This window comes from Mesoplodon bidens, assembly GCF_964165515.1.
Source record: "Mesoplodon bidens genome assembly, chromosome: 8".
Classification (NCBI taxonomy): domain Eukaryota; kingdom Metazoa; phylum Chordata; class Mammalia; order Artiodactyla; family Ziphiidae; genus Mesoplodon; species Mesoplodon bidens.
This window is the reverse complement of record NC_138165.1, coordinates 31,601,829-31,624,099: the sequence shown is the minus strand read 5'-3', so window position 1 is coordinate 31,624,099 and position 22,271 is coordinate 31,601,829. Positions and strand designations below refer to the sequence as shown.

General features: G+C 38.3%; 1 protein-coding gene across 2 annotated transcripts in view; it reads left to right on the top strand.

Moving 5' to 3' along the window:
* XIRP2 (xin actin binding repeat containing 2) overlaps window positions 1–22,271 on the top strand; it is a gene marked incomplete at both ends in the record, with an annotated part of 304,793 nt that overhangs the window by 174,463 nt on the left and 108,059 nt on the right. For both annotated transcript variants that reach the window (XM_081242071.1, XM_081242070.1), the window contains one exon: window positions 19,574–19,727. In XM_081242071.1, coding sequence (XP_081098197.1) covers window positions 19,574–19,727 — 154 coding nt within the window. The remainder of the gene's footprint in view (window positions 1–19,573; window positions 19,728–22,271) is intronic.

Genomic DNA, 22,271 nt, shown 5'->3' with positions numbered 1-22,271 from the left:
AATATTCCTTTTGTGGATCATTATTTCTATATCAAGTCTAAAACTCTTCACCTAGCTCTAGATCCTGAATAATTTCCCCTATGTTTACTTCCTAGAAGTTTTACAGTTTTACATTATGCAGTTAAATCCATGCTCCATTTTGATTTAATTTTGTGTAAGATGTAAGGTTTACCTTGTGGTTTTTTTTGTTTGTTTGTTTTTGTTTTGTTTTGTTTTGTTTTGTTTTTTTGCGGTACACGGGCTTCTCACTGTTGTGGCTTCTCCCATTGCGGAGCACAGGCTCCGGACGCGCAGGCTCAGCGGCCATGGCTCACGGGCCCAGCCGCTCCACAGCACATGGGATCCTCCCGGAACGGGGCACGAACCTGCGTCCCCTGCACCAGCAGGCGGACTCTCAACCACTGCGCCACCAGGGAAGCCACTTGTGATTTTTTTATTATTTGTTTGTTGTTGCCTATGGATGTCCAGTTGCTCCAGTAATTGTTGAAAAGCCTAAAAATCTATGCTTCCTCCATTGAATAGCTTTTGCACATTTGTCAAAAATCAGTTGAGCATATTTGCATGGGTCTTTTTTTAGGTTCTATATTCTGTTCCATAAATCTATGCATTTATCTGCTAATATCACAGTCTTGATTACTGTAGCTGTACAATACTTGTTAAAATCAGATTGATTTTTTCCTCCCACTTTATTCCTTTTTTTTTTTACAAAATTGTTTTAGCTATTCTAGTTTCTTTGATTTCCATGTATATACCTCTTCCTTTACTTAGATCTTCTTTTATTTCTTTCATCAGTGTTTTGTTGTTTTTAGCATCTAAGTCCTGTACATGTTTTATTTACACATAGTTTATTTTTGAACAATTGTAAATCTTATTGTATTTTTAATTTCAACGTGCAAGTATTCACTGCTAGTACAAAGAAATTAAATATTTTTTGTATATCTTGTATTCTGTGACTTTGCTCAACTCACTTTTTCATCCTAAGAAGTTTTTTGTAAATGACCCAAGATTATCTACACAGGCAATCATGTCATCTCCAAATAGGAACATTTTTAATCCTTACTTTCTAATCTACATGCTTCTATTTCCTCTAGTTGCCTTACTGCACTGGCTGTAAGTTCCAGTACTATACTGAATCAGACTGGTAAGAGTGCACATTCTTGCCTTGTTCCCAGTTTCAGTGGGAAGCAGTCAAGTATCATGTTAGCTCTAAGTTTTTTGTAGATGCTTTTGTCAAGTTGAGGAAGTTTCCCTCTATTTCTACTTCTCAGAGATTTTTTTTTATCATGAATTAGTGCTTATTTTTGTCAAAATTTCTTGCATTAAATCATACAATCCTGAGATTTTTCTTCTTCCATCTATTAATGTGGTGGATTTTATGGATTGATTTTAGAATATTAAACCAGCCTTGCATCCCTATAATTGTTCAAGGTGTAAAATTCTTTTATATATTATGAATTCTGCTCGTTAATATTTTATTAAGAATTTTTGTACCTATATTTATGATATTGTTCTGTAGTCATTATGTCTTGTTTTGTTTTGGTACTATCTTTGTCTGGTTTTGATATCAGTGTAATACTAGTTTCATAAAATTAATTGGGAGGTGTCCCCTCCTCTTCTGTTTTCCTGGAAGAGATTCTATACAATTTGTCCTAATTCTTCTTAAAATATTTGGTACAGTTCTGAAGTAAAAATATTATGTGCTTGGATATTTATTTTTGGGGAGTTTTAAAATTACAAATTCAATTTCTTTAGTAGTTATGGGGTTATGAAAATTATGTTTTATCCTGGGTAAGTTTTGATATTTAGTGCATTTCAAGGAATTAGTCCTCTTCATCTGAGCTATCATATTATGTGTGGAGAGATGAACAACATTCCTTTTTTATTCTTCTGATATCTGCGAGATCTATAGGGAGTTTAAAATATATAGATAGAAATCATGAAGATGAGATTACCTAGAATATATGTTTATGTATATGTTTATATATTCTAGGTAATAGAATATTAGAGAGAGAGAGAAAAAAGAGGACTATGACAGAACAAGAAAGAAATAGACAAAGGTGACCAAAGAAATAGGAGAAAAATCCAGAGAGTGCAGTGTCATAGAAGCCAAGGGAAGGAGATGATTTCAAGGGGAGAAAGGAGCCTAGAGTGTTAAGTGAATTAAAGACTGAGACATGTCCATTGATTTCAGCAGCAAGGAGGATATAGATGAGATTGACAACATGGCAAGATTTATGCAGTGAATCGGTGGAAGCAGAAGCTGCATTGGGATGTGTTGAGGAGCAAGTGAGAAGTAATGAAGTGGAGGTAGTGGCAGTGGACAGTTCTTTCCAGGGTTTTCAAAAAGGAGGAGGAAGATAATGAGCTCCTGAAAGGGAACCAGGAGAAGAAAATTTTTTAAAAAAAATTTTTTTAACATTAGATAAACATTGGCATCTTAGAATGTTCTTTAGCAGGAATCTAATAACTGGGGAAAAGTTAAAAGTATTTAAAATATAATTTTCAAAAAGGCAAAAATCGGGCTTCCCTGGTGGCGCAGTGGTTGAGAGTCCGCCTGCCGATGCAGGGGACGTGGGTTCGTGCCCCGGTCCAGGAGGATCCTACGTGCCGCAGAGCGGCTGGTCCCGTGAGCCATGGCCGCTGAGCCTGCGTGTCTGGAGCCTGTGCTCTGCAATGGGAGAGGCCACAACAGTGAGAGGCCCAATTAGCTAAAAAAAAGAAAAAATAAATAAAAAAGGCAAAAATCATAACAGACAAATGGAAATATAAAGTCAAAGATTTTATATAACTCATTAATTAATGAAGGAAGCAGTGTGATATTGTGACCTGTTCCTACAGCATCTGAGAAGCTGAGATTGTTATAGGCAATCTAACAAAAATATGTTAGGATAAGGTTACTGGATTAGATATAAAACTTGATCATGTCCAACACACCATAAGTCACTGGAGTTATCAGTTCCACTGGTCGGAAATTGCAACTCTTTTGGACAAAAATATACACATTAACATGTGTCTTCTCTAAGTCTCCGATTTTGGACTTCAGATCTCTAGTAAACATATGAGGTGAATTAAATACATTTCCCAAGACAATCATTATGTGCCTTAGCTCCAATGTGATATTGAAATGCACCTTCCATGCTTTTGGCCTTATTTTCAAATTTTAGATAATTTTTCTGACATACATTAGAGACGCTGGATAACTATAGAGTAAGATCTCCAAGAAGACAAGAAAGTGCAATTATCCTGGCTGCACATTGGAATCTCCTGCAAAATATTTTTAAAGTACTTAAATCCTGGCTCCACTCTGAGAGATTCTGATTTAATTAATGCAGAGTGGGGCCCCAACAACACCCAGAGATGAGAACTCTGGCAGAAGGTGTGGTAATAAGGGCACAGGTGAGAGAATTAGTCTTAGAAAAGGGGGGATACCACTTGGTATACAGAAAAGAAGCAAGGGTTGGGGACTTCCCTGGTGGCGCAGTGGTCAAGAATCCACCTGCCAGTGCAGCAGACACGGATTCGATCCCTGGCCCAGGAAGATTCCACATGTCGCCAAGCAACTAAGCCCGTGCACCACAACTACTGACCCCACGCTCTAGAACCCAACGAGCCACAACTACTGAAGCCTGTGTGCCTAGAGCCCGTGCTCCACAACAAGAGAAGTCACCGCAATGGGAAGGCTGCACACCACAACAAAGAGTAGCCCCCGCACGCCACAAGTAGAGAAAGCCCGCGCACAGCAACAAAGACCCAACGCAGCCAAAAATAAATAAATTAAATAAATAAATTTAAAAAAAATTATATTAAAAAAAGGAAGCAAGGGTGGACTGGAGATGCATGATCATAGATTTAGAGGAAAAAAATAATGCCTGTTTCACTTTAATCCAGTTGTGAAAATTAAGGGAGAAGGCAGATACAATTTCTTTGAAATGGAATAATATTTTAATTGGGTTGAGTATATACACTACTCTTTCTTTGAAGCTTCCTATGTGCATGGACAGAAACAATATTTTAAGGTAAATTTAATGGTCTTTATAGAATTTTAGTTGTTAAATTCATCCTCTTTAATTTAGCTTCTTAGGTATTCTCCATTGACAAATGTGATTTCTTGAAATATATCCAGTTTTAAGAGCAAAATGTCCACTGACAAATGACTCTTTCAGCTCTTTGATGTGAGATAGTAGTCTCCGTGGCCTAACTTCTAAATGTACATGATGGATGGTGGTCATAGGAATGATACATTCTCCTAAATGAACTCATGGTTTTCTGCTGCAGTGGTTGGCCTTGCACCCCCCTTTTTTTTTTTTTCACTGTGTTGGGTCTTCGTTTCTGTGCGAGGGCTTTCTCTAGTTGTGGCAAGCAGGGGCCACTCTTCATCGCGGTGCGGGGGCCTCTCACTATCGTGGCCTCTCTTGTTGCGGAGTACAGGCTCCAGACGCGCAGGCTCAGTAGTTGTGGCTCACGGGCCTAGTTGCTCCACGGCATGTGGGATCTTCTCAGACCAGGGCTTGAACCCATGTCCCCTGCATTGGCAGGCAGATTCTCAACCATTGCACCACCAGGGAAGCCCCTTGCACCCCTTTTAAATTAAGATAATGCTTTGAAATGCAGAACAAGAATAAAATACTATGGGGATCACCATGAAATAGGGCAAAGAGGAAGTATATGTAATTCACTTGCAAAGTTCAGTACTTGGGCACAGTCTCATGACTCACCACCTCGGAGAACAATTGCACCAGCCTACAGGTGCTTCTACCAGACTGGGAGCTCTTGAAGTACAAGCTCTTGACTATTCACCTCTCTAAAATATCAGTCTTCGATAACGTTTTTGGCATTTGATAGTTGCTTAATAATATTTGCTGAATGAACAAATGGATTATACTTACGATGCCAACAATTGTTCCAAAGGCTACAGAAATAATTATAATTCAAAGCACACAGTTTCTGAGTTAAGAAGATTGAAAATTTCTTAATATGGCACATGCTAAAGTTCAGCAGTTTATTTATAGGACAATTTTGCTTCTGCTTCTCTCCCTCATTGCTGCAAATGTTAAACATCAGTCTGTCATGCATGCAAAGTGCTGATCTAATTGGCCTATAAGAGCTCTCTTTTCCCTTTCAGCATTGTAAAAATGTTAGATGGATAATCCACTTAGAGCCTCCCTTTCTGTGCTACTATATTTAAAACAGCTTGTTGTGTTGTTCATGGGGATTTATAAAATGAGTTTCTGAGAGATGAGAGATTGTAGAGTGCTAGTATGCTTTCCACTTTTCCCTGAGCCTTTGAAATGATTTACCTCAGTCACAGTGGGGCTGATTTCCCTTGACATTTTTTTGACCATCTGTAGTACATAATACAGAAATGGGAACTCTCCCAGGAAAAGATGAGGCCTTTTCTGTACTTCTTCAATGCCACTCCATGGACTTCTCTCTGGGAGCGTATCTGTGAACTTCTCTATGGGAGCGTATCTGGCTTCCTAGGGCTCCACAGTGTTATTTCTAGCAGAGAACACAGTCCCCAAGGAAGGGAGGACTTGAGCAAGCTTTCTTTGCCACCTGTTCCTCCATGGTGCTAAGTGTTGTATTCCCTACAAACAGCAAATAACAGTGTTAGGGTATGTGATACCTTCACAAGTCTCAATATTTCTACTTCTTGATTCTGAACAATTCGAACTTTGAATGAGAGCAACACTGCCTCCGAAGCATCTAAGGCATTTTATAGGCATTATTTTCGGTGATTATTCTAATTATCACTTCAGTAAGTCTGAGTTATCATTGTCCTCAATTTATGGTAAAGAAAAAGAGTTACAGGGAGTTTATGATATATCAAGTTCCCATAGCTCATAAGAGATGAAAGAAGATAAAAGCCCATCTTTTCTGATAATTAGAAGATTTTATCTTTTGTAAAACATGGACAGTCAGAAACTTCATAAGAGCATATATCTCAGGCTCTCTTTTTAACAAAATCTCAACATAGCATAATTAGCCCCCATGAATATAAATATTTATACCTTATGAGGACCACATTTTTTTTCTGAATATTCAATTTAGTGTCTAGAAGAGAATTCACAGCCAGAAATCAAATACATTCCCCAAGAAGTCTTCTCTGAAGTGTCTCTTTGACTTTGGAAAACTCTGCTTCCTTCTTAGTATTTCATTGATGATTGTTAAAATCATGTATTGAAATGTCTATGGAGTAGCTATCAGGTGTTGAATGCCTACTCTACCCAATACCATATTTTATATTCACCTCAAAGTGAACAATATTATCATAATTTTACAGAGGAAGAAATGGAAGCTCACAGAGATGAAATAATTTTCTCAAATTCACTAAGCTGGAAAGTGATGAAGTTGAAATTTAAACCCAGGTCCGACTAGCTTCCAGCCGTTTTCCACCTTGTCACCGCAACTCAACAGAATCATGTGAATGTTCTAGTTGTCAAGAACTTCGTGTCCCTCAGGTAACATAAATGATTCACTCTGAGCATTGTTAGATCACCATCCTTGCGAGTATACATTTTTTCACTTTATTCTTTTGCATTTTTTAGTATGATAGTTTGAATACAGAAATTTGCTTTTAACTCATTCATGCAACACTAGGGAATATTGTTGGGTTTTCTCATTTTCAAAAAGTTAAGGGGAAATGAAATAACAAGTGAATATACGAATAGGAAAAGAAAACACTTTGCATGCTAACACCTAAATCTCAAATGGCACATCAGTTTTAAATTGTGTTAAAGCAGATTAGCTTTAAAAGGTTTAGCCATTAGGGAATTTTCCATTGCCAGTAATATGGCCGATTGAAACTAGTTAGAATATTTTAATAGAAGTTTTCTTTTCATTAGAATTATTTCAAGCCTGGATATAGTCTCCAACTAATAAAGATAATCATAAAATACTTTAGGGGTCTATTTAAGAAAATTAGAGCAACTGGGGCAAGCTGAAGAATTTGATTCTTGACTGAGAAGGAGAAGAAGGTGGTATTTCTGCTTTTTATGGAAAATTAACTGCCAAAATAGGATGCCAGCATGAAAATAAGGGTACATAGCACTAAAAAGCTACATCTCAGGGGGAATTTGTGTTCAGATCTCCCAGAGCATAAAATGCCACAGGCTTTCTTAGGCACACAGCAAGTCAGATGAACATGGTCTCTAAGGAGGTGAGAAATGAAGGGACATAATGATATGCACTGCCACTCAAAGCTCAAATAACAACATGGTTTATTTTTGCACATGGGGAACTTCAGTGAACTTCAAAACATACCTCTTTCAATTTCACAGCATTCTTTCTGTTAGGTCAATAACAAATAACAAAATAATCATGGACATGCCCAGCTTCTAAATGAGATCAGTTAAACTAAAGAAATGAGGAAACATGCATTCAAGACCCGAATCAGCTTTTCCCCTCCCTGAAGAGTCCTTCTTCCAAGAATATTAAATAATGGGGCACACACATGTACAGAATATTTTCTTTAAAAAGTTGGGACCTAGGAGTTTTCATTTTGGACTCAACGAAAAATGGGGCTATGAACCAGGACTATAATTGTACTTCATTTCCTCCACTTAGAAAACAGGAATGATAACATCTAACTTAACGTGTAGGGCACAGTACAAGGTTTCACACCAAGAAGGTGAATGTGTGCTGAGTTGCTTTATACCCATTTGTACGTTCTAAGAGAGGCGAGGAGGAGCAGGCTCATTCTGCAGAGAAATAACATAACAGGCATTGGAAAGGTTGAAGGTCTACCCATAGTTGATAGCAACATTGCTTCCAGCCCCAAAAGTATAGGTGACAGCATTTACTTGGCTGTGACAGTGTTGGCTTGGCTGTCCAGGCTCACCAACCTCTCTGGCAGAGCATAGGCACCAGAGAGCATCCTCTGAAGGGACCCGATTCTGGCTTCAGGGAGACCCAAGGTCCCGGTGGCTGAGCTCTCCTGAGCCCTGCAGCTATATGATGGCCCACTAGTTGCATTTGTGAGCAAAAGCCCTCTTTTTGAATTAATATATTTGTCAAATTCTTTGATAATATAGTAAAGATTGGTAGGCGCATTTATTATATTAGGTGATCTACAGAAATCCTAGAGACCGTCTTTTATTTTGAGAACATTTCTTACTGCATGCCTCCTCCATTCCTAGCCCTCTGCAGGGCACTAAGAGGAAAAGATGAAAGATGGTAGAGACATACCCTTGTTCCTGAGGGCCATGGCATCCGTTTCAGGAATTCTAAAGAAGAAATGTTTGGGAGAATTTTAGTATACATCACAGGTTTAGAGATAAAATTCAAGAAGTCTTTACATCATTGCGGAACTGAAGTCAAAGTGAAGAATGGCCTTAAGTGGTGGACCTAGAATTAAAGAAAAGAAATCAAATGTAACATAAAATAAAACACAGAGAGAATGATCTTGAGGGTCAGTGCTATTTATGTGTTTATGGTTTTTTGCTTTAGGTCTTTCTGCCAGAGAATTCTTTGGGACTTTGTGCCTTGATTTGTATTGGCTTGTCAAGAGACAGATAAGGCTTATGTTCATTTCACCTGAGGACCTAAAAATCTGTCAGAATTTAATAACATTGACCAGAATGCAGACAGAGTCACAGTGGGAACGTATTTGCAAAAGTCAGAATTTCAAGAATGAATCTCACTTTTGTCAGGAGGTTATAAAATAACTAGGAAAACTTTTGCCTATGGCTTAGTCTCAGAAGCTATGGCCTGCATACCTTATATCACATGTGAGCCTTACTTCCAAAGCAGAGTAGATATGGTGAGGTAAACGCATTCAAAAAGTGTGGTACACAACTACTCTGATAGTTATCCTGTTAAATTCATCCAATAAGTGAGAGACTTATCGGTCTCTCACTAAGGAGAGACCACCTTAATGGTAGTTAGTAAGAACGTTTCTGTCTGGCTGTAGAGACACAACTAGTTGAATAAGTCTGTTGTTGTTAAAGCTACTGAGGAACTTACTTTAACAGATGTATTCAATGACCAGTTATATCCTTACTGCTCTAAGTGTACTATATTAATTTGCTAGGGCTGCCATAACAAAATACACAGATTTGGTGGCTTAAACAACAGAGATTTATTTTCTCACAATTCCGGAGACCGAAATCCAAGATACACTTGCTGACAGGGTCGGTTCTCTTCTTGGCTTGCAGATGGCCACCCTCTGGTACCTCCTCTTGTGGTCATCTCTCTGCATGTGCACACCTGGTATCTATTAGGGAGTCCAAATTTCCTCTTCTTATAAGGACCCCAGTCTGATTGGATAAGGTCCACCCTAAGGGCCTCATTTTAACTTAATCGCTTCTTTAAAGGCCCTATCTCCAAAGACAGCCACATTCTGAGCTACAGGGCATTGAGGCTTCAAAATACGAATTGGGGACGAGGGGAGGGCCACACAATTCAGCCCATAACAGTAGTAAGTGAAATGGATTAATTAACGTGGTTGGATGTGGTATCTGTGTGCACCATAGTAGAACAGGAGACTGTAGGATTACTTGGGAAAAAAGTACCTATAGGAGTGATGTGGATGATGTTAATTTTATTGCTGTACAGTCAATAAGCATTGATAAAAGCAATTTGAAAGTTATGAAAATTATTGATTTATTTTCTTCCCTGGAAAATGGTAGCTTCTATTCTGTTATTTAATATTTAAACCCATGCTGGAAGGAGTAATAGAAATACCATAATAACTGATAATCAGTTTTAAAAAAGGAAATTTTTTATAGCACTTTAGCAAAAATGCATATATTCTTGCTTATAGACAATAATTTTAATACTCCAATTGTTTATTTCATGTGTCATAGATTTTTTTTAATTTTAAAGTTTTAAAATTGTGATAAAATTGCTTTGCATTAGACTGCTGAGTTGTATCTAAAGGAATATTTTTAAAGTATTGGCAGTAAAGTTTTGAGTTATCCTGTGTAGTGTATAAATTTTGTTTTTCCTTCTCTCCCCAAAGGAGTTAGCCTGTTTTTTTTTTGTTTTGTCTTGTCTTGTTTTTAATGTCTGCCCTTTCACTCTATCTCACATGTCTTTACCATCTCTGGACATTTCTAGATTGTATTGAGTTCTAAGTTTTTATGTGAATATAAAATTCAAAAATTATTTGAATTCATTCAACAAATATTGAGTAAGTATCTGCAGTGTTCAAGGAAAGCAGTGTGTTAGATGTCATGTGGACTATAAAGATGAATAAAGCATAACCTTAATGAGCTGACAGTGTAATGGGGAAAACAAGATGTGTCAAAAATGAGTAGATTATTTTGTAATAAATTTAAATGTCACATAATCTATAAAAATATTGAATCATTATGCTGTATACTTTAAACTAGTATAATATTGTAAATCAACTATACTTCAAAAACAAAACAAAAATTTAAAATAAAAAAAAAGAGTAGAATGAAAAGCAGAGTGAAAAAGAGACATCAAGGAGATTGCAAATACTAGAGGAGTTCTGATGTGGGAGGGATTGCTTTTCGCTGTGGCATTAGGAGAAAGCTTCCTAAAGCAAGAGCCACTTAACCCTCATGTGAAAAGACAGTTGGAATTTCTATAGGAAAATATGGCAAGTGGGTATATGGGGGAGAGTGTTTTTAGGCAAACATGTATGAACACAAGTGGAGAAGCAGAAAGTGCAGAGATGATTTAGCTATTTACCTTAAGGCAAATAGGTATTTACCTTAAGGTAAATAGGTATTTAGGTAAATACCTCAAAGATATTTACCTTTGAGAACAGCCAGAGGGATGGGCTAGCATAGGCAGATGGGGCCCGGTGGAGCCATATTAAAAGGTTCTAAATGCCAAGTTACTGAGAAGTTATTGGGAAATCATGCAGCCCAGTTAATTCACCTGATAAACCCAACATTGAAAATATTTATCAAGTGTGATTAAATGAGGGAGTTAGACAAGATTTCTTTTGACCCTTCTTGAGCAGTGGCATGCAATAGGGTGTGTTATGTTGTAACATTCATCACACTTTCCCCATCTAATTATTGAATTTGCCTATTTTCTACTTCTGTTCCTGGATGCTATGTGAATATAAAATGTCATGAGATTTTAAAAATTCAGCTCAATGTTTGTTAAATGCCTGCAATGTATAAGGCATAATGCTACTAAAGGTCTAAGGAGGAATAAGGCCCATTTATAGCTGGAAAGGAGTTGATACTTTACCTGTCATCCCATTCTAACCCATATTATTTCAATTTGGGGGATTGATTAATAAATTACAGTCAGAAGACAGGTTTATGTAGCAATTAAAAATATCAGCTAACAATCAGACAGATCAGCATTTGAGACCAAGGTCTAGCACTTAATACTGTGTGGACTTGGGCAAATTATTCAAGTTACTTAAGCTCTCTAACTTTAGAGGAATTCCCTGGCAGTCCAGTGGTTAGGACTCTGAGCTTCCACTGCAGGAGGCACAGGTTTGATCCCTGGTCAGGGAACTAAGATCCCACATGTAGGGCAGTGCAGCCAAAAAAGAAAAAGAAAGAAAGAAAGAGCTCCCAATGGCCAAAGCAGAAACAGTTTGAACAACAAAATAAACAATGATGTAGTATTGCATTGTAACTCAAAGTACTGAAACAAACAAACAAAAAAGATAACTACTTCAGAGTATTGTTTCAAGTATCAAATAAAAATATGTATATAGAGCAGAACCTGTAGCACAAAGTAATATTCAGGAAATGCTGGCCTTTAAGATTTCTTCAAGGAGTGTTTCTTTTCTCCAGTTTTCTGAAAATGCCCTACATCCTTGGCATTCATGGCCTTCACTCTTCATTGGCTGCTTCTGGCAGCCACGTACAGTTGTGCAGGTTGTAATCTGCTTAAGGTCACACATCTAGGGAAAGAGGTGCCCAGCAAAAATAAGATAGAATCATGTATCTATTGTGACATTTTCCAGCAGGTGGCAGTAACATGTTCTGGTCTAACAAAATCAATATTGTATGACAACTTTCTGACAGATGGAATAATGTGTCTGGAAGAGAAGGCACCTTTTTCTGATTAGCAAAGGCACCGAGTGGACTGGGAGTGGCCCTGCTTCTGACTGTTCCTCCTCTACTGCCTTCCCCAGATAATCTTCCTTCGCCTGTCTCCTAAATGCCAGTGAAGTTCTTCCTCAGCTCTCTGCGCTTATTCCATATACCCTAATTGGGTAATTTAATACACTCTTACTGTTGTAACTATCAGCTTGTTGCTAGTGAGTCCTCAATCTTTCACTCTAGCACAGATTTCTCTTTTGAGAAATGTAGCTGCCTCCTGGATGACTTCATCTGGATGTCTCATGGAAAACTCATATTCCACATGTCAAAGACCTTATTCACAGAGGAGGCTGCACCTACCAACCCCTCAAAAATGAAACCGAGGCATCATTTTTAAAGCAAGATAACTCTGTTGTTTTTTATCAATATTTTCATGGAAAAGTTAAATTTCACTTTCATGTGTGAAATATGTACCGGGAGAAACAGAAGCCCCTGTTGCTTCCATCCGGAGTAATATTGCCCCAAAGCCGTTAGGGAGTGGTATATGCTTGATCTCCCAGGATCCCTCCTAGATCACCTCACTTTGTGTGGTGGGTCCGGAAGGAACCCTGAAATTGGCCTTAACTTCTTTGGGTTTGGAAAAGAAATTCATCCTGTTTTATTAATTTTATACAACCATCCAAATTAGAATATCTATAAGTTATGCTAGACTTCATTCACTCCTCTACTACCTTTATCCTACAAATTACTAATTTTATGTGTAAATATTATACCTTTTTAATGTGCTCTCTTTCTACTCCCCTTCTCACTAGTCTGTTGTAGGCTTGTTCCATCCCTCAAATGGAAATTTTAATAAGCTCCTTATTATACTTACTATATAAGATAGTCATCTTATTCCATTATTATATATTTTTCATATACTTGACAGATATCTATCTAAAGTATGAATTTAATCTTGTTACCCCTATTTCATTCACTTTCAAGGATTCCTGTTACCTACAGGATGGAATTCAACTTCAGTCCATGAATCAGCTCTGACATAACCTTTTCTAGGAAGCCCACTCTGACCACATCTTAAAGAAATTCTCCCTCTGTGTGTCCAGGATGCCTGCATTTCCTTACCATTACACACTCTTTTTTGTGTTACAAGGGTCAATTGATGTACTTTCTCTGTCACTAGACTATGAGCTTCTTGAGGACCCAACCTGAAGCTTAATCATCTTTGTATTCACAGTGACTAGAACAGTGCTTGAGACATATTAAATGTTCAAAAGTATGTTGAATGGATGAAAGATGCTGTGGAATGGAATGATTGAAGGAACTTCATAGAGAAGGCTGCACTAAATTGTGTTACGAGGGAAATGATATTTTTAATACACAGAGCGGGGGGCTTCCCTGGTGGTGCAATGGTTAAGAATCTGCCTGCCAATGCAAGGGACGCGGGTTTGAGCCCTGGCCGGGGAAGATCCCACGTGCTGCGGAGCAACTAAGCCCGTGCACCACAACTACTGAGCCTGCACTCTAGAGCGCGAGATCCACAACTACTGAGCCCACGTGCCACAACTACTGAAGCCTGTGCACCTAGAGCCTGCAACAAGAGAAACCACGACAATGAGAATCCCACGCACCGCAGCAAAGAGTAGTCCTCGCTCGCGCAACTAGAGAAAGCCCGCGCACAGCAACAAAGACCCAACGCAGCCAAAAATTAATTAATGAATTAATTAATTAATTTAAAAAGAAAAAATACACAGAGGGAGGAGATAAAACCTTCCAGAAAAGGGGTTGGGAAAAAGGGATTATAAACCTTCAGGAGAATTATTCATTCATGAAGTCTTCAAGCCATGATTGGAGTTCTCCTTTTCCCTCAAGTCAGCAGAATTCATCATGAGGAGGTTTCTTCACTTGTCTCTTGTATTTTGATAATTTCCCTTTCTTTCTGGCCTTTTCTTTATGTCGGCATAAAACTTCCTTTTTATTTCTCTGAAGGCAAGAACCCACTGAGTCGAGAATGTACATGAGCTAGCTCAGCACTTTAAATATAGACAAGTCCAAACATTCTCATTTTATTAGTCCCTGCTCACCTTCCACCCCCTCCCACCTCAGTGACCTTGTCACTCATGAATCCATACTGAGAGGAAAAAATACAAAGTAATAAGGCAAACCACTTTCCTTTGAAGTGCCTGGGAAGATGTTCTGACCATTTTAGGTGATCTTATATAGCTCCATGTTCTCTTGGGGAGTAGATGCTAGATTGTGATTAAAAGTTGGCATTTTCCATTCTGACACTTCTAAAAATAAATATTTTATCTTCTAAGATAATAATTATATATCATGTTAAAGAAATAAATGTATGTAAAAAAAAGTTTTCATTCACTTTTAAGCTTAAATTTATCCTATTTTCCATGTCTTTCCTGGTTTCAAGGTGTTTTAAAGCTAGAAAAGATTATAAACATTATTGACAGATTTTATTTTTTTGGATATTATTTAAACCAGAGCTTGCATCAGTACTTCTGGGGCTACCTGTCCATCATCAGCAACCTCCTCTCTACCCTCAACCTCTTCCACAAATGCTTTCTCTACTTTCTTGCCTTAACAGGAGCATGACTCTCCCTTGAAAAACCATCATCCTTGAATCCTCCTTGTGTATTTTGAGGCCATTGTTCTTTCTGGCCACTCCTCTCCCACTCTCTTGTTAAAAACTGTGATCATCTGAGGCTCATGGCAGTCAGGTGTACCATCTTGTCCCCCTTCATCATTGTTAGTTATTAAATTTCAGTTAAGGTTCCCTTGCTTACCAGGGAGGCTGAGACTTAACTTACAGTCTTTCTCAGCCTTCCAAGCCCTTCCATTAACCTGAGATATCATAGCCTCTGAGTTCCTAGCTTTCCTCTTATTTAACAACTTTCTCCTCTACTCCACTCTAGCTTCCATTTTTATGGTCACAACTGGATCCTAGCAACTGTAACTGTTCTACTTCCCAAATCAGTAAAGCGAACAGCTCATTCACCTTTCTTTCCAATTTGCTTCACCAAGTATTCATTGTACATACAAGTGTTCTTTAAACTCACCAAGAGTGAGTTTGTTGATCCTTTTTCTGTCTTCTGATCCACCGTTCCTTTACTTTCTTCCCTTTCGATCCATCTTGCACACCATGGTGTATCATTTCAATCACTCTCTTGTTTCTCTTGATGGTAACCTAAATTCCCTAATACCTCTCCCCTCCCACACCTTAGACTATCCTACAATACCAATTTTCTTTTTATTTTTTCCTCACAAAACCTCTATCTGGCTGAAGTCAGCAACTATCCAATTTCTCATTGTCTAAAGTAGAACTGTGGAGAAATTTCAGAGAAATTCACTCAATAACACCTAACAATAGCCCTGTAAACTTGATATTACTAACCTCAAGTGGGCACCCAGTGCTGCATTAGGCATGGCCACCTCTGTCTGCTCATCTCACTTCCCATACCCCACAGCAATGAAATTAAACTTTCTTCATTGTCTTCCCAATACTCCTCCCAGTTTCTTCAGACCTCACATCCTAACTGAGAAAACAGACAATTTCAGATTGGGATGTTCCTGTCTTCAAGCTACCAAGCATACAAATCACCTATATCTATGGTAACTTCATCTTCCTTCCCATCAGTGACAACCAGAATGCTTTATGTTCTCCTATCTTTGTGCTATATTTGATTCCGCACCTTGGGTGCCATATTCTTGCCCCTCTCAGGGATTTTACATCATTGATTTTTCCTTCTCTCCTCAGCACAGCCAACCTCTCCAACTCACTAATCCCTTCAATTGACTTTTCAACTTATGCAAGTCTCTCTCTTTACGACCAAAATAAGCAAAACACGTCTCTCAAGTTACTGCTCTATTTCTCCCCTTCACTTTAACACTAAACCATTCAAGAAATTATCTTCACCCTCTATCTCTCAGTCAACCCTTCACCAGTTCGATCTGCCTTCCAGTCTTTTTACTTCCACCAAAACAGTTTTGCTCTACAGTTTATATGCATGTTGCTAAACTCAAAGGATATATTATATTTAAGTTCCTATCTAATTTATACTCTCAGTAAGAATTAAATATTGTTAACAATATTCTTCGCTTCTAATTTTCTTCCATCCTTCTTCTTGTCTGCTTTTGCTCCTCTGCCATCATATTAAATGTCAGCATTTTTCAAGGCTTGGCTCTGGACATTTTCCTCATCACTCTTGAAGCAACTTCATTCACACCTACTGTTTCAATTACCAACCACTATAACTCAGATGACTCACAAATTACTTGTTCAGTTAAGACCTCTCCACTGAGCTCCAAGACTACCAATCCAATGTCTTTTGAACATCTTGGTACCCAATTCATGGTCTTTCCTTTCTCCCAAATCAGGCTTCTTCTGGTGCTCTGACATTATTTAATCATACCACAACTCAGTTAGCTGTGTACGCCAGAAAGAAAAATGAAATTCTCTGTCTTTCTCAAACCTCAGATTCAGTCCATTATCTAGTCTTGTCAGTTTTACATCCTAAATAGCTTTCAACTTAGTTCACTTCTCTTTATTTCCATAACCACTCTTTGTCGTCGCTTGCCTGGAGCACTACCATACTCTCATAATTGATCTTCTCATGTACATACTGACCTTCCTCCAGTCCATCCAACTCTTGAGCAGTGGCTCTCAACCAAGGGTGACTTTGCTCCCCATCAGAGATTTGACAATGTCTGAACACACTTTAATGGTCACGGCTAGGGGACAGTGTTACTAGCATCTAGCGGGCAAAAAGGAGGAAGGCTGCTAAACATCCTACAATGTACAGAATAGGCCCCTCACAACAGAGAATTATCTGGTTCAAAATGTCAGTGGTGCCAGTGGAGGGACATACAAACTATTATGATCTTAGCTGAGTGAGGAGTTACTGAAGAATTTTCAGCAATTTGTGTGTGTGTGTGTGAGTGTGTACATTTGCACACATGATAGAATCAGGTCTGCAGTGTGAAAAGCTTAGCCTACCTCTAGAGTAGATTTTGCTAAAGTAGGATATTTATCCTTCAAATATCAGCTGAAGATCTTTTCCCCAGGGTGGCTTTTTATGACTTTCCTCACTAGGCTAATTCCTCTATTTTAGGTGCTCAGAGTGTATGTATCTCTCCTTTGTAATCTGTACATAGTTACATATTTACATTTATTTATGTGCTTTACTACGCTTTGTCTCCCTTACTAGACTGGAAGCTACAACAGATGAATCATAATCCTTTATTTTGTTTTATTTAATTTCAAATGAAATTGCACTACAAATGGTTGATTGTTGGATGTTAGATGTTCAGTGACTAAATCTCTTCCTATAACATACGAGAAAACTTAGTCCCAGATATATCAAGTGACGTGAAGAAAGTCACGCAGCTAATAAGTAGTGAAGGGAAGGCTTGAACCCAAGTTTCTCATAATCAAAAGCTGTGGTGTTTTTCCCCTCTAAACTGGTGTTGGGTGCATTTGTTTAAGCCTGTAGATTTTCACTCAGAGTAAATCTTTTGTAGAAGCACAGTGCATAAAACAGATTGAAAGATTTTAAAGCAGATCATTGCTTTGATTAGAGATAGCTCAATTCAACCTTATCTAAGAAGTTCTTTTCTACACAGGCCCCTTCTTACCACTTGCCAGGGTGCTAAGGAACTTGCCACAGACTGACTTGGATCTGATGATCAAGGAGTAGAAATGGGTCTACTATTTTCATTTGTGGATTGTCTGTGGGGCCCCTACTGCCTCAATATGTAATGTACTTTTGATAGTTGTGAATTCGGAGTTGGGAATATCAATATAGCATAAGTTAGTGTCATCACTGCCTGAAATTTGCTTAAATGATTTCACCAAATCACATTTCATGTTTCTATATGAAACAGAGAGATGATACTTTCACATTATCTATCAAGTTCGTGGACCATGTTCAGCATTCCTCCCTTTGTCAAAACGAAAATTTTCTGAACAAGAATCACTACTTTTTTAGGCATCTTGATTTTTTCTTTATTTAACTTAGTTTATTTTTGCCAATGCTAGGAGTTGGATTAAATTGTTGAAACAAGAGCAAATAAACATATTGCATCCATTTCATAGAGTCATTTCATGTGACAGTGGGAGAGGACACCAGACTGAACTGAGTTGGGAATTCTGTGCTCGTCCACTAGCTCAGGAGCTCACACCACATGCCGTGGCTTGTCTGACACTGTGTCTTGACAACGTAAAGCAAACTGCTGTTATGAACCTTTGGGTTTTTTGCTAATAGTTGGAAACACAAATGTTAAAGGCAATGCCTTGAAAAAAATGGAAACTTCTTTTCCTTTGTTTTACTCCTGTAAGTGTTTTTAGTTCCAGTTAAACATTCACAGTAAAGAAGATAGTATATATCATATACTGGGGAGGGGGAGAGATTTAAAGATGAGATGATTAAACACATTCCAATATTTTCTAATTATATATTGTATATATGTAGTATATATATTATGTATGTAGTATCTGTATGTATATATATATATATATATATATATATGTGTGTATTCTGTATGTGAAAATTAGAAAACATAAACATGCTAAGAAGTTAAGAGGTTATTTTTCTGAAAGCATTGCCTTTCTAACCATATCATAGATACAGGAAATATACCTACTCTGAGAAATGTTTTAGAGTTTTTAGCTGTCTCTCAAACTTGACTCATTCATGCCAGTGTATTTAAAATGTAACAAAAGTGAAGAGCAATTTATCACATCTTTGTCTGAATGGTTGTTGTTTAGAAAATACCACCTCATGTACAAAAATATAAAACTTGTGAGTAGCTATTAAAACCTTTTTCAATGTATTACTTGATTTAAAAAAAAATACACTTTGCTTCTCAAGCTGTCTTGGCTAATTTACTTATTTTCACAATTTTTTATTCAAAATAATTAGTCTGATTGACTTGGTTTGTTTTATTGGATTGTATTAATTTATAAAATAAGAAACACTAGACTCCCTGTATTCGAAATATTCTTTATACTTTTTTCCATTGGGAAACTTTTCTCTCTCCAGTTTTGAATTACTGTCTCAAAGAAGTAATTTCACAATCTCTATGAACTGCCAAACTGTACTTTTGTATGGTAGCTGAATAGGTTTGGGAGCTCTGTAATTACTAAGTTTATCACTATAGGATGAGCATGACATTAAACAAAAACTCATTTCCTTCTGTCTTAAGCATATGATGTTGATATATAGCTATTTTTTGAAATCCCTTGTGGACATTTCTCAGGCCTTAGGAAGTTGCATCTATTAACATATATTATGTTGTATTTTGACTCTTATTTTCACTTTCTCTCTTTTATGAGAGCAAAAACAGCCACATGAAAGAAAAGCTAATTCAGAAGTGAAACCAGTGGCAGAAAAATAAACTAAGCCTCAGATGTGTGTTTGCCATTCTTGGCTAAGTTATCAACATTTTACCCGAAGCATATTGGAAAGCATCACTCATAGAAACCTCCTCCCTCACTCACTCCCGCCTTCTAAACCCCCTAAAAACCACATCTGTTTCTCACTGATAGCTTTAACACACATCCCTTTAATGTCTTCTAACAGGAAGTGGAAATTGAGAGAAATTTGTGTTCACCAACATTTAAGAGTCAGCCTGGGAGCCAGTCCGATGATTCTGTGAAAGATTCAGACAAGAAAGGTGAGGAAACACCTTTTGACAAGATGTCACCTGAAAGTGGTCACAGCCACATCTTTGAAGGTTAGCATAATATTTTGATGTGATTTCTTGGGATTATATATTATACAGCATGAGTGGTTAATAAATAAAATCTTAAAAAGTTTTGTTTAAAAATTGGGAAGGAATAGCTCAAGAAACACAATTCAGGGGGGAAAAAGGAAGGTATATTTAAATACTTCTCTCTATACCATATTTGCTTTAATTTTTAGAAGTAAAATATATTTTAATTAATTATAAGTCAGTACAATAAGCATTTTCTGTATTATGCTTTTGGAACAATGCATTTGACCGTCATTTGACTTTTCCTTTTGTGAAAGAAAGGAAAACATATTTGTCTCTCTGTCTATGGGAAATAAAGGATAAAATATAAGTAATTGTTGGTGGCAAAACAAAAAAAGTTTAATGCCTTCAGCATCTCTTTTTCAGACAATTAAACTTAATGTGCTTAATGAATTCAGAATAAAAAGTGACATGAGAGTGTCTTAATTTAAGGGAAAACCTCTTAAATTAGATTAATGTTTTACAAATGTCATTAAAAACTCACTAGCTCATATGTTAGAAATTACACTATCAATATAATTTCAAATATGACAGAAGTGCAAACTATAAATAATTTATTATAAAATAGAGATATCGTTTATCATTTCTGATTAGTCACATTCTGGGTTTTTCCATTTTAGCCAAGTAATGCATATTATAGTATTTGTGATGTTTGTTAAAGATCATAATTAGTACAACTTTTAGGACATTCTTTGATATATATATTTATATATAGCCAAATATCAAGTTACCAGTCAACATTAGTAATGTGGAATAGTCTTTGGAGTATGACAGACAGGTCACAATTTTGGAAAGCAAATGATACTCTACTTTAAAACTTTGCTATTCAAAATGTCTTCCGTGAATCAGACCAGGAGCATCACCTGGAGGCATATTAGAAATGCAGAACCTTGGGCCCCTCACCAGTCCTACTGAATCAGAATCAGCATGTTAACAAGATCCTCAGATGATTCGTGTGCACGTTAAAGTTTGAGAAGCTATACTCTATGATAGTACAGACTGAACCTCAGAATGATTTACATATGATTTAGCCCATTCTGTTTCCAATTGTTTTAAGTATGTAATTTGGAGTGGGAGGTGGTGTGGAAAGAATAAAGGGGAGTTTTCTAAGGATGGGCCAAGCGTGGATTTCTAAATACCTTCGAATTAGAATCTCAATCTCTCTTTTTCATTTTCAATTAATTTTGGTATGCCCAATTGATATCCTAATAGGATTAGTATCAGTCTTGAAAAATTTACTCCACATGTTTCTAGCCTTGTGATTAAACTTTGTGTGCACTTTGCTGAATGGCAAAGAATTAGATTAGCAGAGGCCAAAAACAGGGAAGCTTTAGGGAATGATTTATGTTCTGATGATGCTGGCCTGTGGAGATCTTAGCACTGGGAGGTGTATATGAGGTTGGCAAACTGATCAAAGTTACGTGACATAAACAACTCTCATCTCACCCTACTTCTCCTGTCCCATGTTTTCTTTGGTTTCCCTGCAAAGCTTCTTAAAAGTCTCTTTACTTTACAAGCTTAGAAAAGGCAGTCTTGGAGGGCAGCTATAATTTAGTATCAAGATATGACTTAGAGGGGAGGAGTCAAGATGGTGGTGTGGGAAGATGCGGAGTTAGCGTCTCCCCACAACTAGGGTGCCTGCCGGCATCTAGTGGAGAACTCTGACCCCCAAGGAGACAGGAGGAACCCCAAAGTGAGCTGTTAGGATGTAGGGGGACCAAAGGGGGAGGAGAAGTGGCCCCTGAGGCCAGGGAGATCAGGAGAGACAGGTGAGAGAGACTCTCCAGGAAGAGCGGGAGAGGAGCAGAGGGCAGTCGCCTGGCCCACTCAGGCTGGGGAGCCTGCTGAGCTCCCAATCCACTTCCCACCCCTCCAAAGCCCCATCCAGGCTGCGTGGGTCCTGGGGGCATAGGAGGGAGGCTGAGGGGAGAACAGGAGAGGCAGGTGGGAGGGGCCCTGTGGGAGGAGCAGGAGAAGAGTGGAGGGCGATTCCCCTGCCCACTCAGCCTGGGGAGCCAGCTGAGCTCCCAGGCCAATCCCCTGCCCTCCAAAGCTGCCTTCAGGTCATGTGGGTCTTTGGGGACATAGGAGGTAGGCCTAGGGGACAAGAGGAGAAGCAGGTGGGAGGGGCCCTCCCAGACCCCAGACCAGAGAAGCAGAAGTGAGGATGGTGTTTGCCCCACCCACTTGAGCACAGGAAGCCTGCTGGGCTCCCAAGTGAGGTCCCCTGCCCTCTGAGACCATGGGTGGGGGGCAAGCCTGGGCCCCTTCTGTTCCTTGAGCCTAAACCCACCCCCTATATCCCCTAGGGCATTTTCCATCCCTGTGGTTCCTGAGCATTGGCTCTGCCCACCGCCCAAACCTCGCCCTTGTTTAGACCCCACTCTCCACAACCGAGTCCTTCCCCCTCACACCCCCTTACCCCCCAACCCTGCACTTTTTTTTCCTTCCTCCTCTTTTTTACTACTGTCGTACTGTTGTACCTTCTGGCTGTTGATTCATCTA